General features: G+C 38.1%; 1 protein-coding gene across 1 annotated transcript in view; it reads right to left on the bottom strand.

The window, feature by feature from the left end:
- Positions 1-17512, bottom strand: part of LOC132551894 (U3 small nucleolar RNA-associated protein 6 homolog) — a 144275-nt gene that overhangs the window by 23628 nt on the left and 103135 nt on the right. The window contains exons 16-17 of the mRNA XM_060216040.1: positions 13326-13403; positions 12602-12787 (exon numbers count right to left, since the gene is read on the bottom strand). Coding sequence (XP_060072023.1) covers positions 12602-12787; positions 13326-13403 — 264 coding nt within the window. The remainder of the gene's footprint in view (positions 1-12601; positions 12788-13325; positions 13404-17512) is intronic.

Genomic DNA, 17512 nt, shown 5'->3' with positions numbered 1-17512 from the left:
ATTTAGTATAGATCATTAATATGTCATGATTTAGTATAGATCATTAACATGTCATATGATTTTATACAGATCACAAAATTAACACATCATATGATATAGTATAGATCATTAACACATAATATGATATAGTATAGATAATTAACACATCATATGATATAGTATAGATCATTAACATGTCATATGATATAGTATAGATAATTAACACATCATATGATATAGTATAGATCATTAATATGTCATGATTTAGTATAGATCATTAACACATCATATGATATAGTATAGATAATTAACACATCATATGATATAGTATAGATCATTAACACAACATGACTGATACAGATCATATACATAAATGTTATAAGAAATACATTGTTTTAGGTACATCTGTAAGTCCAGTAGTTTGTAGTCAAGTCAAATTATTTACAACAATAGACAGCTTTTGTACGTTTTTCTTTACATATCCTCCAGGATATATATCATATAGTTAGGAATGTCGCATCATACTTGTAGTCAATCAATGTAATCTTCCTGTCTATAGTGACAAACATCCACCATGTTTACGTCATGTGATCAGGAGTGGACAATCATTAATTACAAATAATACATGATTGAATCACCTGACTGACAATGTCCGGTAATGTGGTCAGCACTGACGTTGACCAATGAAGGTATGGTTACCTCTCACCACAGGTTATAGTTAGTAACACCTGGCAATATCTCTCCCAACAGTTGTCAAACCGAGGTCTGTAAGTACATTAATCAGTGTTTGTTAGGTAGAGTGAATAACCTAACAGAACTCTATTATAAAACAGATGTATGAGGTGTATATAACTGTTCATAATCCAATATACTGAAAATAATATTACTTAGAATCTGTGACCTTGAAATTTTACCCACATGAAATGCACCTGTACTATTAAAACAGACCTTCACTGTACATTTGTGGAGAGAAGAGCTAAAAATTGTCTTCTTCTGAATAAGGATGAAAAAATAGATACAGTTAAGAGTGAACAGGTGTTGTGATCAGGGCAACTGTCTTACACAAAGACAATGTTGTTATCAGGGCAACTGTCTTACACAAAGACAATGTTGTGATCAGGGCAACTGTCTTACACAAAGACAATGTTGTGATCAGGGCAACTGTCTTACACAAAGACAATGTTGTGATCAGGGCAACTGTCTTACACAAAGACAATGTTGTGATCAGGGCAACTGTCTTACACAAAGACAATGTTGTGATCAGGGCAACTGTCTTACACAAAGACAATGTTGTGATCAGGGCAACTGTCTTACACAAAGACAATGTTGTGATCAGGGCAACTGTCTTACACAAAAACAATGTTGTGATCAGGGCAACTGTCTTACACAAAGACAATGTTGTGATCAGGGCAACTGTCTTACACAAAGACAATGTTGTGATCAGGGCAACTGTCTTACACAAAAACAATGTTGTGATCAGGGCAACTGTCTTACACAAAGACAATGTTCAGGGCAACTGTCTTACACAAAGACAATGTTGTTATCAGGGCAACTGTCTTACACAAAGATAATGTTGTGATCAGGGCAACTGTCTTACACAAAGAAATGTTGTGATCAGGGCAACTGTCTTACACAAAAACAATGTTGTGATCAGGGCAACTGTCTTACACAAAGACAATGTTGTGATCAGGGCAACTGTCTTACACAAAGAAATGTTGTGATCAGGGCAACTGTCTTACACAAAAACAATGTTGTGATCAGGGCAACTGTCTTACACAAAGACAATGTTGTGATCAGGGCAACTGTCTTACACAAAGACAATGTTGTGATCAGGGCAACTGTCTTACACAAAGATAATGTTGTGATCAGGGCAACTGTCTTACACAAAGACAATGTTGTGATCAGGGCAACTGTCTTACACAAAGACAATGTTGTGATCAGGGCAACTGTCTTACACAAAGACAATGTTGTGATCAGGGCAACTGTCTTACACAAAGAAATGTTGTGATCAGGGCAACTGTCTTACACAAAGACAATGTTGTGATCAGGGCAACTGTCTTACACAAAGAAATGTTGTGATCAGGGCAACTGTCTTACACAAAAACAATGTTGTGATCAGGGCAACTGTCTTACACAAAGACAATGTTGTGATCAGGGCAACTGTCTTACACAAAGACAATGTTGTGATCAGGGCAACTGTCTTACACAAAGACAATGTTGTGATCAGGGCAACTGTCTTACACAAAGATAATGTTGTGATCAGGGCAACTGTCTTACACAAAAACAATGTTCAGGGCAACTGTCTTACACAAAGATAATGTTGTGATCAGGGCAACTGTCTTACACAAAGACAATGTTGTGATCAGGGCAACTGTCTTACACAAAGACAATGTTGTGATCAGGGCAACTGTCTTACACAAAAACAATGTTCAGGGCAACTGTCTTACACAAAGACAATGTTGTGATCAGGGCAACTGTCTTACACAAAGACAATGTTGTGATCAGGGCAACTGTCTTACACAAAGACAATGTTGTGATCAGGGCAACTGTCTTACACAAAGACAATGTTGTGATCAGGGCAACTGTCTTACACAAAGACAATGTTGTGATCAGGGCAACTGTCTTACACAAAGAAATGTTGTGATCAGGGCAACTGTCTTACACAAAGATAATGTTGTGATCAGGGCAACTGTCTTACACAAAGACAATGTTGTGATCAGGGCAACTGTCTTACACAAAAACAATGTTGTGATCAGGGCAACTGTCTTACACAAAGACAATGTTCAGGGCAACTGTCTTACACAAAGACAATGTTGTGATCAGGGCAACTGTCTTACACAAAAACAATGTTGTGATCAGGGCAACTGTCTTACACAAAAACAATGTTGTGATCAGGGCAACTGTCTTACACAAAGACAATGTTGTGATCAGGGCAACTGTCTTACACAAAGACAATGTTGTGATCAGGGCAACTGTCTTACACAAAAACAATGTTGTGATCAGGGCAACTGTCTTACACAAAAACAATGTTGTGATCAGGGCAACTGTCTTACACAAAGACAATGTTGTGATCAGGGCAACTGTCTTACACAAAAACAATGTTGTGTCTTACACAAAGACAATGTTGTGATCAGGGCAACTGTCTTACACAAAGACAATGTTGTGATCAGGGCAACTGTTGTGATCTGTACACAAAGACAATGTTGTGATCAGGGCAACTGTCTTACACAAAGACAATGTTGTGATCAGGGCAACTGTCTTACACAAAGACAATGTTGTGATCAGGGCAACTGTCTTACACAAAGACAATGTTGTGATCAGGGCAACTGTCTTACACAAAGACAATGTTGTGATCAGGGCAACTGTCTTACACAAAGACAATGTTGTGATCAGGGCAACTGTCTTACACAAAGACAATGTTGTGATCAGGGCAACTGTCTTACACAAAGACAATGTTGTGATCAGGGCAACTGTCTTACACAAAGACAATGTTGTGATCAGGGCAACTGTCTTACACAAAGACAATGTTGTGATCAGGGCAACTGTCTTACACAAAGACAATGTTGTGATCAGGGCAACTGTCTTACACAAAGACAATGTTGTGATCAGGGCAACTGTCTTACACAAAGAAATGTTGTGATCAGGGCAACTGTCTTACACAAAGATAATGTTGTGATCAGGGCAACTGTCTTACACAAAGACAATGTTGTGATCAGGGCAACTGTCTTACACAAAGATAATGTTGTGATCAGGGCAACTGTCTTACACAAAGAAATGTTGTGATCAGGGCAACTGTCTTACACAAAGATAATGTTGTGATCAGGGCAACTGTCTTACACAAAGACAATGTTGTGATCAGGGCAACTGTCTTACACAAAAACAATGTTGTGATCAGGGCAACTGTCTTACACAAAGACAATGTTGTGATCAGGGCAACTGTCTTACACAAAGACAATGTTGCGATTAAGGCAACAGTCTTACACAAAAACAATGTTCAGGGCAACTGTCTTACACAAAGACAATGTTGTGATCAGGGCAACTGTCTTACACAAAAACAATGTTGTGATCAGGGCAACTGTCTTACACAAAAACAATGTTCAGGGCAACTGTCTTACACAAAGACAATGTTGTGATCAGGGCAACTGTCTTACACAAAAACAATGTTCAGGGCAACTGTCTTACACAAAGACAATGTTGTGATCAGGGCAACTGTCTTACACAAAGACAATGTTGTGATCAGGGCAACTGTCTTACACAAAGACAATGTTGTGATCAGGACAACTGTCTTACACAAAAACAATGTTGTTATCAGGGCAACTGTCTTACACAAAGACAACACAATCTCGTGGGTTTTCTCTGGGTTCAACAGATTTCTCTGAATTCCTGACCAACACAATCTTGTGGGTTTTCTACCACCAGATTCCTCTGATATCAAGAAACTTGGCTCTATGGTATACTTGGTAGTTATTGTAAAGTATAAGTGAAACCAAATCAAGCATTGCACTTACATCCAATGTATGCCACTGGCATATTTCTGTGTGTTTCTTTGAGGTCATAGTCAAGGTCACAGCAACCTTATTTTACACAATGACACAACCCCATCCAAAGGTGTATCATTGGTGCATTATTGTAACAGTAAGTTAAATAGGTTAACATACTAAATATGACCAAAATAATGATTTTCAAGTGTGAAAAAACTTTCCTGTAAAAACGAAAGGATGGCAGGAAATGTTGTCAAAAAGTAGAAAATAGAAAGGACTGTGAGAAATGCTGACAAATTTTAAATTAGCAATTGATATCAAAAGACTGTGTCTACATTATCCGAGTTAAAGAATGTTAGAAATGAACAATAATCTATATTTGTACTTTGGTATGAGAATTTTTAGTGCAGACAAATCATAGATGACTTTGTTGTGGATTTTGTGACAATCCTTCTATAACAAACATTTTGTTAATGACTTCACTTCACCCTGACAGCAGAATGCCTGGCGTGTTTATCATACTCGCTGTAAAGCCTGCATTGACCTGCCAGGACAAATACCACAGGGATACCAATATGTCCTCAACATCCTGCCTTCTGTCACACATCTAGTCTGATTGACGCCTGAACCTGCTGTTTTGAAGGAAGGCTAAAACACAATTAGATAATCATATAAACATGAACTGTATTTTGTTCCTCGTTTATTTTTTTATCTGAAGAACAAGACGCAGTGGTATTGAGAGTATTGATATATTTTTGTATCAATACCAACAGTTTGATACATTAGACTGTAGCCAAATATCACTTATGGAGTGTTAAGAAACACCTGTTGAGACGAGAGAATCCAATCTGTAGCTCCAGCCTTCAGACATCCTGACAGATTGATGCCAACATTAATGAAAGTTTTCTTTGAACACCAGACTCATTCAATTCTCAACTGGTTCTCATCTCTAACCTTACGTGTCAACATGACAATGCAATTCTCTTCAAAAGTTTTTCATCTTTTATAAGTGAGGGTTAAATGAGATGAAAGCAGATCAAAAAACCTTGCAAGTATGAAATCAATCATTACAGGTGTCAGAAAGATGGCTCTTAACGGAAACCATCATCACAATCAACGTAGTACAAAACAGTATTATTTTTCAGAAAGATAGCCATCAATGTTACACACAAACCATGTTCACTATTACACATACAGAACACTTAAATTTATATACTACAAACATTATATCTTTCCAGGTCCTATCAAACATGTACAGTCTAAATGAAGACTTACAAGTCAGTATTAATTGTGTAGCAAGCACCAAGAGACCTTCATCGGCTTCCAAACAAATTATTCTGCCACCATGTTGTTATAAACATGGTTTGTAACACTAACTTTTTATTAGACAGATGTTTTCTATGATCACCTTTTTGTATTCATACTTATCAACCTTCTGATAATTATGATACCACTATGAAATATCATTGTTTAATGAAACTGTATAGTGTCACCGCTAAATTATCTACAAACAGCTTTTAGTATAAAGTGTTGTATCAGATATTGTCTAATACTGCATGTAGATATAAATGATATACAATTCCACAATTCCACTTACGATGGTCATCATACACATTTAAATATACCAGTAAAACACTGAGAAATGAGTTATATTGTTACTTAGAGATAATATCATTTCTGTTCTATCAAAGCAGCATTATCCACTCTATCTGTATCAAATTTTCTCAGAAATAAAGGTATGAACAAGCTCTTTCAGGTAAATAATGGAACCACCCCATTTTGTTAAGTAGAATAACACAGAAATAATTCCCACACTGTACTCCATGACAGCTAGGGAACACTTCTAGAAGGCAGCATTTGAAAGCATACAGAACTATCAGTGCAGTTATATGTCAGCACATGCACTGTTAACAAAGATAAAATATAATGTAAGTATTGGCTCTTGTTGTTTGGGGTGACTATTGTGTATACCTATCCAAGTAGTTTGGGCACAATATGATACCTATGTAAGATCAATAATTACTGTACATTGTTGGTAGATATTCTCATGGCTAGTGGGTGTAGACTGTGTATTTTAAAACAACGTCTATGTTATGTATGTTATAGAAGTAAAAGAAAACAGCAAAACTTATTTCTAACCCGAACAAAAATCAAACCTTGGTCTTTGGCTCTATAATCTGAGCCAAAAACACATGCTCTGTCAGCCGAGTAACAGAGACAGTATTTTAAACATATGTATCGGCCAAAAATAATCCATACCATTTTCATTTTTCCTTTGTTATTCTGCCAGATTTCCATAATCCCTGTTTAACACCAATATACATAGGAAATACAAAGATGAGGACAAATACCTCTTTATCCTACACCTGTTCTATAGCTCATTAAGAAAAAGGTTTTATTCTGGAGATGTCCATGCTGATCTCATACTTCTATCTGATATATGTTACCCTGCAAACTCTTGTTTGGTGTACCCCTCGACATCAGATATATACTTCATCAACAATTTCTGTTGTGTAGTGATCCCTGAGATTGACAAGGTGGGTACTCCAGGATGTGTGTTGTGTGGTGAATCCCCGAGAGTGAGAAGGTGGGTACTCCAGGATGTGTGTTGTGTGTTGAATCCCTGAGAGTGAGAAGGTGGGTATTCCAGGATGTGTGTTGTGTGGTGAATCCCCGAGAGTGAGAAGGTGGGTAGCCCAGGCTGTGTGTTGTGTGGTGAATCCCCGAGAGTGAGAAGGTGGGTAGCCCAGGCTGTGTGTTGTGTGGTGAATCCCCGAGAGTGAGAAGGTGGGTAGTCCAGGCTGTGTGTTGTGTGGTGAATCCCTGAGAGTGAGAAGGTGGGTAGCCCAGGCTGTGTGTTGTGTGGTGAATCCCTGAGAGTGAGAAGGTGGGTAGTCCAGGATGTGTGTTGTGTGGTGAATCCCCGAGAGTGAGAAGGTGGGTACTCCAGAATGTATGTTGTGTGGTGAATCCCTGAGTGGGAAGGTGGGTAGTCCAGGATGTTTGTTGTGTGGTGAATCCCTGAGAGTGAGAAGGAGGGTAGCCCAGAATGTGTGTTGTGTGGTGAATCCCACAGTGTGAGAAGGTGGGTAGCCCTGGATGTGTGTTGTGTGGTGAATCCCTGAAAGTGAGAAGGTGGGTAGTCCAGAATGTATGTTGTGTGGTGAATCCCTGAGTGCGAAGGTCGGTACTCCAGGATGTGTGTTGTGTGGTGAATCCCTGAAAGTGAGAAGGTGGGTAGTCCAGGCTGTGTGTTGTGTGGTGAATCCCTGAGAGTGAGAAGGTGGGTAGCCCAGGCTGTGTGTTGTGTGGTGAATCCCTGAGAGTGAGAATGTGGGTAGCCCAGAATGTGTGTTGTGTGGTGAATCCCTGAAAATGAGAAGGTAGATACCCTCGGAAGAGTGTTGTGAGGTGAATCCCTGAGAGTGAGAAGGCAGATACCCTCGGAAGAGTGTTGTGTGGTGAATCCCCGAGAGTGAGAAGGTGGGTAGCCCAGGCTGTGTGTTGTGTGGTGAATCCCTGAGAGTGAGAAGGTGGATAGCCCAGGCTGTGTGTTGTGTGGTGAATCCCCGAGAGTGAGAAGGTGGGTAGCCCAGGCTGTGTGTTGTGTGGTGAATCCCTGAGAGTAAGAAGGTGGGTAGCCCAGGCTGTGTGTTGTGTGGTGAATCCCCGAGTGTGAGAAGGTGGGTAGCCCTGGCTGTGTGTTGTGTGGTGAATCCCCGAGTGTGAGAAGGTGGGTAGCCCAGGCTGTGTGTTGTGTGGTGAATCCCCGAGTGTGAGAAGGTGGGTAGCCCAGGCTGTGTGTTGTGTGGTGAATCCCCGAGTGTGAGAAGGTGGGTAGCCCAGGCTTGTGTTGTGTGGTGAATCCCTGAGTGTAAGAAGGTGGCAGCCTAGGCTGTGTGTTGTGTGGTGAATCCCCAAGTGTGAGAAGGTGGGTAGCCCAGGCTGTGTGTTGTGTGGTGAATCCCTGAGTGTGAGAAGGTGGGTAGCCCAGGCTTGTGTTGTGTGGTGAATCCCCGAGTGTGAGAAGGTGGGTGGGAGACTATGATAACCCTCAATAATAGCATGATACACATGTTTCTGGTTTTACTGCTTTAAGACAGGAACATAATCGGAGGACTGTGATTAAATACAGATTGCCCCTATAAAATGATATCATTTTGTTACAGAGTCAGTAATGCTATAACAACTAATCAGCCAATTCAATGATCAGACAATCACAATATTTGAATGGGAATTCATCATGACATATCAGTTTGATGAAGGAATTGTGTAATGAAGGGAACCGTTATCCTGGATGTGGTACATTAGTGCCCCTCTATTGCTTCAGGTCTTGTAACATTAAGCCTACATTTTACAACTCCGCCTTCCTCTACTCAAATCATTACCAGAGACAACCACTGTATAGTGGCCAATTTTTTTTACTTGTTTCCGTATCAAAATTCTTTGCGATTTTATTTTATGACATGTTGTTCCGTTTTAGGTTTTGCGAACACAATACTTCCACCATGACTAATTAATGCTTGGCAGCTCTCAAGTATCTTTATTGCTATTTAATAGAAACACTGGTTTCTAGGCTTAAAAAAATCTAGAAAATGTCTGTAAGACATAAAATCCCCCACCACCGAGTGAAATCAGTTTCAGTGATCTGTCAGTTGATAATTTTCTATATATAGGAAGGGTGGTCTTGACCCTGACCTTGGGTCCCTGAAACACAATGATGTCCAAAGTATGCTCATAATTGACTTTTTATATATAATGTTTGACCAAAATCTGTCAAACAATGAAGTTACTAGATGCTTATTGGGATGTGTTGGGATGGGATGATGGGATGGGATGGGATTGACACGAGCAACATAATACGATACGACATACTCTTTTACTTGCAGAATTGGTGAATTCAATTGAATTATTTGTGTCCTTGACTGTAGTATTATTGACCTTTACTGTATTACTGGTGACCTTTAATGTAGTATTGGTGACCTTTACTGTATTACTGGTGACCTTTACTGTAGTATTGTTGACCTTTACTGATACATTGATCACCTTTATTGTAGTACTGGTGACCTTAACTGCATTACTGGTGACCTTTATTTTAGTATTAGTGACCTTTATTTTAGTATTAGTGACCTTTACTGTAGTATTTGTGACCTTAACTGTAGTATTGGTGACCTTTACTGATACATTGATGACCTTTACTGTAGTATTATTGACTTTTACTGTATTACTGGTAACCTTTATTGTAGTACTGGTGACCTTTACTGTAGTATTGGTGACCTTTATTGTAGTATTGGTGACCTTTACTGTATTACTGGTGACATTTATTGTAGTACTGGTGACCTTTACTGTAGTATTGGTGACATTTACTGTATTACTGGTGACCTTTATTGTAGTACTGGTGACCTTTACTGTAGTATTGGTGACATTTACTGTAGTATTGGTGACCTTTATTTTAGTATTAGTGACCTTTATTTTAGTATTAGTGACCTTTATTTTAGCATTGGTGACCTTTACTGTATTACTGGTGACCTTTCTTGTAGTACTGGTGACCTTTACTGTAGTATTGGTGACCTTTATTGTAGTAATGGTGACCTTTACTGTATTACTGGTGACCTTTATTGTAGTATTGGTGACCTTTATTTTAGTATTGGTGACCTTTATTTTAGTATTAGTGACCTTTATTTTAGTATTAGTGACCTTTATTTTAGCATTGGTGACCTTTACTGTATTACTGGTGACCTTTCTTGTAGTACTGGTGACCTTTACTGTAGTATTGGTGACCTTTATTGTAGTATTGGTGACCTTTACTGTATTACTGGTGACCTTTATTGTAGTATTGGTGACCTTTATTTTAGTATTATTGGTGACCTTTATTTTAGTATCAGTGACCTTTATTTTATCATTGGTGACCTTTACTGTAGTATTGGTGACCTTTATTTTAGTATTGGTGACCTTTATTTTAGTATTAGTGACCTTTATTTTATCATTGGTGACCTTTACTGTAGTATTGGTGACATTTACTGTATTACTGGTGACCTTTATTGTAGTATTGGTGACCTTTATTTTAGTATTGGTGACCTTTATTTTAGTATTAGTGACCTTTATTTTATCATTGGTGACCTTTACTGTAGTATTGGTGACCTTTACTGTAGTATTGGTGACTTTTACTGTAGTATTGGTGACCTTTATTTTATCATTGGTGACCTTTATTTTAGTATTAGTGACCTTTATTTTATCATTGGTGACCTTTACTGTAGTATTGGTGACCTTTACTGTAGTATTGGTGACTTTTACTGTAGTATTGGTGACCTTTATTTTATCATTGGTGACCTTTATTTTAGTATTAGTGACCTTTATTTTATCATTGGTGACCTTTACTGTAGTATTGGTGACCTTTATTGTAGTAATGGTGACCTTCACTGTAGTATTTGTGTCCTTGACTGTAGTATTGTTGACCTGCGTTGTTATTTTGTAATAGTTATTAAATATTAAACATAAGAATATTTTGAAGGTAATATCAAACACTTTTGCTGTCCTAATCTAACACTGGCCATCCCATGATTTGTACTGGGAGGGTCCTGCCATGGCTAGCAGATTTTATGTTGTTTAGAGAAAATCTAGACCATGCCAGCTTGTCTGATAGAGCCAGGCCTGATAAGCCTGTCAGACCTGACAGGTTGTACTCTTATCTGTCTAATTATGCTGCTCCATTGTTTTAACTCTTGGTACAAAAATAAAATGTCTATAAAACTTCAGCCATAAAAGGTGCTAATCATCCTGAGAGTCCATTTCCTTCGTTCGCAGACTAAGTTGAGCTTCAGAAATGTTTGTGAAACCAAGGGCACTTCCTTTACACATTAACTTCCTGTACAGCTCTTTAACATCCCGTACAAACCAAGTATACACTTACGTAACTTCATTGTACAGACAAAGTGCACACTGTAGTAACTCACAGTGTAGACGAAGAATACAGTTTAGTAACTTCCTGAAGAGGACAAGCCTACATCACAGTAACTTCCTTATAGACTAAATGTACACTGTGTTAACTTACTGTATAGACTAAGTACACAATATATTAGCTTCCTGTATAGACTAAATGTACAGTTTAGTAACTTCCTGTATAGGACAACCCTACACCACAGTAACTTCCTGTATAGACTAAGTGTACACTGTAGTAACTTCCTAATGTACACTGTAAAGTGCACACTGTAGTAACTTTCTGTACAGACCAAGTGAACAGTATAGTAACTTCCTGTACCGACCAAGTGAACAGTATAGTAACTTCCTGTACAGACCAAGTGAACAGTATAGTAACTTCCTGTACAGACCAAGTAAACAGTATAGTAACTTTCTGTACAGACCAAGTGAACAGTATAGTAACTTCCTGTACAGACAAAGTGAACAGTATAGTAACTTCCTGTACAGACCAAGTGAACAGTATAGTAACTTCCTGTACAGACCAAGTAAACAGTATAGTAACTTCCTGTACAGACCAAGTGAACAGTATAGTAACTTCCTGTACAGACCAAGTGAACAGTATAGTAACTTCCTGTACAGACCAAGTGAACAGTAAAGTAACTTCCTGTATAGCTGTTATCCTTTTCTAAAGTTTAATTGGTTTATTGATACACACGGGTTAAAAAGAGATAAATTATATGCTATCTATTTATTAGCTGTCTTTGAAGTGTCTATCTGATGTGTTTTCTGCATGCCTGTTTGCTGTGTTGACAACACACACGCTAAATGTCCATCCATCAGTTTACAGGTATTTGATGATTTAGCACCCTCACACTGCATCAAATATTGATCCTCCTCATAGAAGCATCATTAAATGTCATTTATATCAGCAGTAGCTCCAGCCATAAGAGAAATAAGTTCATTACATACTCATTCAAGTCATTCATCAAACAGCATATGTATAATTTTATCATATAATATAATAGCATCTAACAGTTTGATATGTTCCACACTGTCTTTTAATAAATACTGCTATTGAGAAATAAAAATAATAAAAACACCCTTGATTATTTGTAGACTTTAAGTCTACGTTATCACTAACTTCTCTACAAATGTACAGGAAGCTATAGTGTATTCTCTCCCCTTACAAACCTAGCTTTTTGTCTCCCTGTGTTTGGACTTACCTTTTTTGGGACTTGATTACATGCAGTGTGAAACATCTCGACAACCTGGCTGTGGGTAGGAGCAGTTCTGATGAATACCTGTAACCTCTGTTTCCATAAAGAGACAATCTTAGGATGGTGGGTAGTGGCAAGTTCATATACTCTGGCCTGCTCCTTTACCAGACCTACATTGGCTAGAACATCCACCTAGTAACAATATAATGACCTTGACATTAATATTACCTAGTAAGAAAACAGCCTTGACATAAATATTGTCTAGTAATAAGACAATGACATTGACATTAATATCACCTGGGGACAAAACGAGAGTACTGACATTAACCACCTACTGACAAGACAACAACCTTGACATTGAAATTAACAAGTAAAAAGACAAGGACCTTGACATCAATACTCCCTAGTAACAAGAAAAAACTTTGATTTTAATGCTAAGTAAAAATGGCAAAAAGGTTTGGTAATTATAATGGTCCATATTCTTATTACCTTAAAAAATGAAGGCATTGCCACCAAATGTTTTATGACATGTCACACAATAATGGTGTACCGGCAATTAAATTCATCGAAAAGAAAGTTACAATAAGTAGGATGTCAGCCTTTCTGATGAGTCATGAAGACATGTTTGACCCTAGCATTGCTTTAGGACATGATTAGGGCATTCAACAGATTTGCTACTAAAACAAAACATTAGATTATTAACATGTCTTTATTGTTCATCTTGACCTACCCATTTCTCAAACATATCTGGTGTGACAGCTTTGTTCCCAACGGCCTCTTCAAAGACTGCTAGCAATTTGTGTATCCTCTGTAAAATACAAGGTGTCACAAAGGTATTTAACCGATTAATTATCCTTGTATACTTCTGTACAGTGTTCTGTAGGGGCCAGAAATACTTGTGTGTATAGTGTTCTGTAGGAGCCAGATATACTTATGTGTATAGTGTTCTGTAGGGGCCAGAAATACTTGTGTGTATAGTGTTCTGTAGGAGCCAGAAATACTTATGTGTATAGTGTTCTGTAGGGGCCAGAAATACTTATGTGTATAGTGTTCTGTAGGGGCCAGAAATACTTATGTGTATAGTGTTCTGTAGGAGCCAGAAATACTTATGTGTATAGTGTTCTGTAGGGGCCAGAAATACTTAGGGGCCAGAAATACTTGTGTGTATAGTGTTCTGTAGGAGCCAGAAATACTTGTGTGTACAGTGTTCTGTAGGGGCCAGAAATACTTATGTGTAGAGTGTTCTGTAGGAGCCAGAAATACTTGTGTGTATAGTGTTCTGTAGGAGCCAGAAATACTTGTGTGTATAGTGTTCTGTAGGAGCCAGAAATACTTGTGTGTATAGTGTTCTGTAGGAGCCAGAAATACTTATGTGTATAGTGTTCTGTAGGGGCCAGAAATACTTGTGTGTATAGTGTTCTGTAGGAGCCAGAAATACTTGTGTGTACAGTGTTCTGTAGGGGCCAGAAATACTTATGTGTAGAGTGTTCTGTAGGAGCCAGAAATACTTGTGTGTATAGTGTTCTGTAGGAGCCAGAAATACTTATGTGTATAGTGTCCTGTAGGGGCCAGAAATACTTGTGTGTATAGTGTTCTGTAGGAGTCAGAAATACTTGTGTGTATAGTGTTCTGTTTGAGCCAGAAATACTGGTGTTAAGAGTTCTGTAGGAGTCAGAAATACTTATATGTATAGTGTTCTGTAGGGGCCAGAAATACTTATGTGTAGAGTGCTCTCATACCCAACTCAGTGTGTCAGAGATTTTAAGGCTGTATAAGTATGGTGTTGTCTCATACACAATTCAGTATGTCAGAGATTTTAAAGCTGTGGTGTTGTCTCATACACAATTCAGTATGTCAGAGATTTTAAGGCTGTAGTGTTTTCTCATACACAACTCAGTATGTCAGAGATTTTAAGGCTGTGGTGTTGTTTCATACACAACTTAGCATGTCAGAGGTTTTAAGGCTGTGGTGTTGTCTCATACACAACTCAGTATATCAGAGATTTTAAGGCTGTATAAGTATAGTGTTTTCTCATACACAACTCAGTATGTCAGAGATTTTAAGGCTGTGGTGTTGTTTCATACACAACTTAGCATGTCAGAGGTTTTAAGGCTGTGGTGTTGTCTCCTACACATCTCTGTACATCAGAGATTTTAAGGCTGTATAAGTATGGTGTTTTCTCATACACAACTCAGTATGTCAGAGATTTTAAGGCTGTATAAGTATGGTGTTTTCTCATATACAACTCAGTATGTCAGAGATTTTAAGGCTGTGGTGTTGTCTCATACACAACTCAGTATATCAGAGATTTTAAGGCTGTATAAGTATGGTGTTTTCTCATACACAACTCAGTATGTCAGAGATTTTAAGGCTGTGGTGTTGTCTCCTACACATCTCTGTACATCAGAGATTTGAAAGCTGTATAAGAATGGTGTTGTCTCTTACACATCTCAGTATATCAGAGAAACTGCAGTGTATGGTCAGCACATTATAAGATAATAAAAGATGTAGTTTGTCCCTTTCACATTAATGATTAAATTTCCTATGAACAAGAAAAGGCTGTCTCTGAATTGACACAATGACAAGGGGCACCTTGCATTCCATGTAGGTCCATCCGGAGTCGGGGCGTAATGTGGACTGACCAAACACTAACACTTGTTGCTGGTAACTGATAGGCAAATAGGCCAACAGCACCTTGTCCCACTGTGTTTGTATTTCATTGCTGTGTGTAACTGTCAACATACAAGCTGATTTGGACACCAAAATGTCTTACAGTACACAAACATTTAAAGGGACAAGTCCAATAGGTCATACATGGTAGCAGGTACACAAGGGTCATTCCAGGATAAGCACATGGGGCATTGTTTATTGCTAGTGGAAGGTTTAATTTTTAAAAACATTCCAAATAGCTAGTGTTCTAAAACTCAAATCACCTTACCACTATTACAAATAAAACATGTTTTTGGACATTTTATGTTAAATCAAATTAGTACAATAGATAATATATGTATTTCTTTGATCAATTAACTTATTTGCCAATGTTGTCAATAGTTATCTTTGTTTAGTCCTGCTCTAGATATCAAACTCCGGACCTCTAGCTAAATTGTCTCCACCAACAAAGCTTAACACCGATGTAGTAAGACCTATCTTGTCAAGCAGTATCATTACCAAAACTACATGAACATTTTAGCATTTCCTTACAGAAGAGTCGACGTATCCCAACTTTCAAGCCAGAATAAAGTGTATCCCTCTAACTGACTATATAACAACACAAGTAAGGCCACTTGTTCTATTGGACAACAGTAACAAGAATTTTAAAAAATAACATGTCTAAATCTTGGGCAAAAAATAGGAATTTTTTCAAAAAAACAATATATGACCATCCATATGAAGTGTGAAGTGTGTTTTCAGATGAAAGTTAGGATAAACAAAAATTGGCCTCAGGGGTCTATCACAAAGAATGACCTGTGGTTATCTTTCCTTTTTCTTCTATTAACAGGCTGTCCAGCACTTCTTGACAAAAAATTAGGGCTAAATTTAGGGCTAAAATTACAAAATTTTAGGGCAAATATAAGGAATTTTGTTACTAGAATAGGGAGTATGAAAGCATTAAACTGACTTACCTTTGCAAATTTGACAAAATAGAAACTAATATACAATGCCTTAATTGCAGGAAAGGTGTCTTCCAGGGTTTCAGTGTCCCAGCTGCTGTTGGCTGTGACCTTAAGAATCACACCTCTGTCACTCAGTCACAACCAATAACAATCTGGGTACATAGATCCACTGGTCAACTGCCTTTCTTTGTCTACCCTTAATTAGAACTACAAACTACATTGAAATACATTTTAAGCATGAATTTAATGAAAACATTTTCAGTAAACTGTAAGAAATATAAAAAAGTAGGAACTGAAGTGAAATATTATGGCTTTTTTAGGAATTCCCTTTGAATTTTTCATTTTTTTTTTAGGAATTTTAACAAAACTGAAAAAAATTAGGATTTTTTAGGAATTTTAGGGACGCTGGACAGCCTGTATTGAATCACTAGCATGATGCTTTCTACTATATGCTAGTACTAATGTTATCAATACCTAGCACCCTGTATCAAGGACATGAAGACAGATTCCAGCCTTCGATATCTCAATCTAGGATGACAATGATACTTATCCTTTAAAAGGACACTTCACAAAGTCATGTGACCGTACATCCAGAGAATGAACTGGTTTTAAAGGCATAAACTGATCAGATTGACGGAAACACAATACATCAAGGGTCACCAGGGAACTACATCTGTCAGATGGTATAATAGGGATTTGACCACAACTACAGGTGAGAGAAAGCGGAGTCTGTCAGAGGTATCATGTGATCCGGTCCTGTATCTCTGTACGGCTGTCTGATGATACAATGGTTATATACAAGCCCTGATAGAAATCATTCAATTTGATAACTCTGGGAATGTGAGAAACTGTCAGTTGGGATTGTTGAGGACAATGGTGGGCTGATTTTCTGATCCAGGTCAATATGGCGGTCTGTCATTGGGGATTGATGGGAGGGGAAGTATGCACTTGTCCTCCACATGGTCCTTCAGACAATCGGCCCGTGTTTACGGAGCGCAGAGGCCGGGTATGGCTGGCCTCCCAGCCTAACTAGTACAATACACTTCACTCGCCCTATAACAACCTCAACTGACAATGGCCACCTCCCACTAAATAGAGAGTTCCTCGTCATTAAGTGGGAGAACTTTACATAATGTTAGAGGTGGGAAAACATCTATAATTCCTCAAGTGTAATGTACCTATTTCTATGGCAGTCCGGATAATACCACTTGATTGACAAATCAATGCTTACAATACCAGTCCGTTACCGGCCGAATCAACGCAATAATGGAAAAATAGCAAAGGAGAACTATATCAATACACT

This window comes from Ylistrum balloti, unplaced genomic scaffold (genome assembly GCF_031769215.1).
Source record: "Ylistrum balloti isolate Yb309-2 unplaced genomic scaffold, AGI_CSIRO_Ybal_v1 Utg370226, whole genome shotgun sequence".
Classification (NCBI taxonomy): Eukaryota; Metazoa; Mollusca; class Bivalvia; order Pectinida; family Pectinidae; genus Ylistrum; species Ylistrum balloti.
This window is presented reverse-complemented; position numbering and strand designations above follow the sequence as displayed.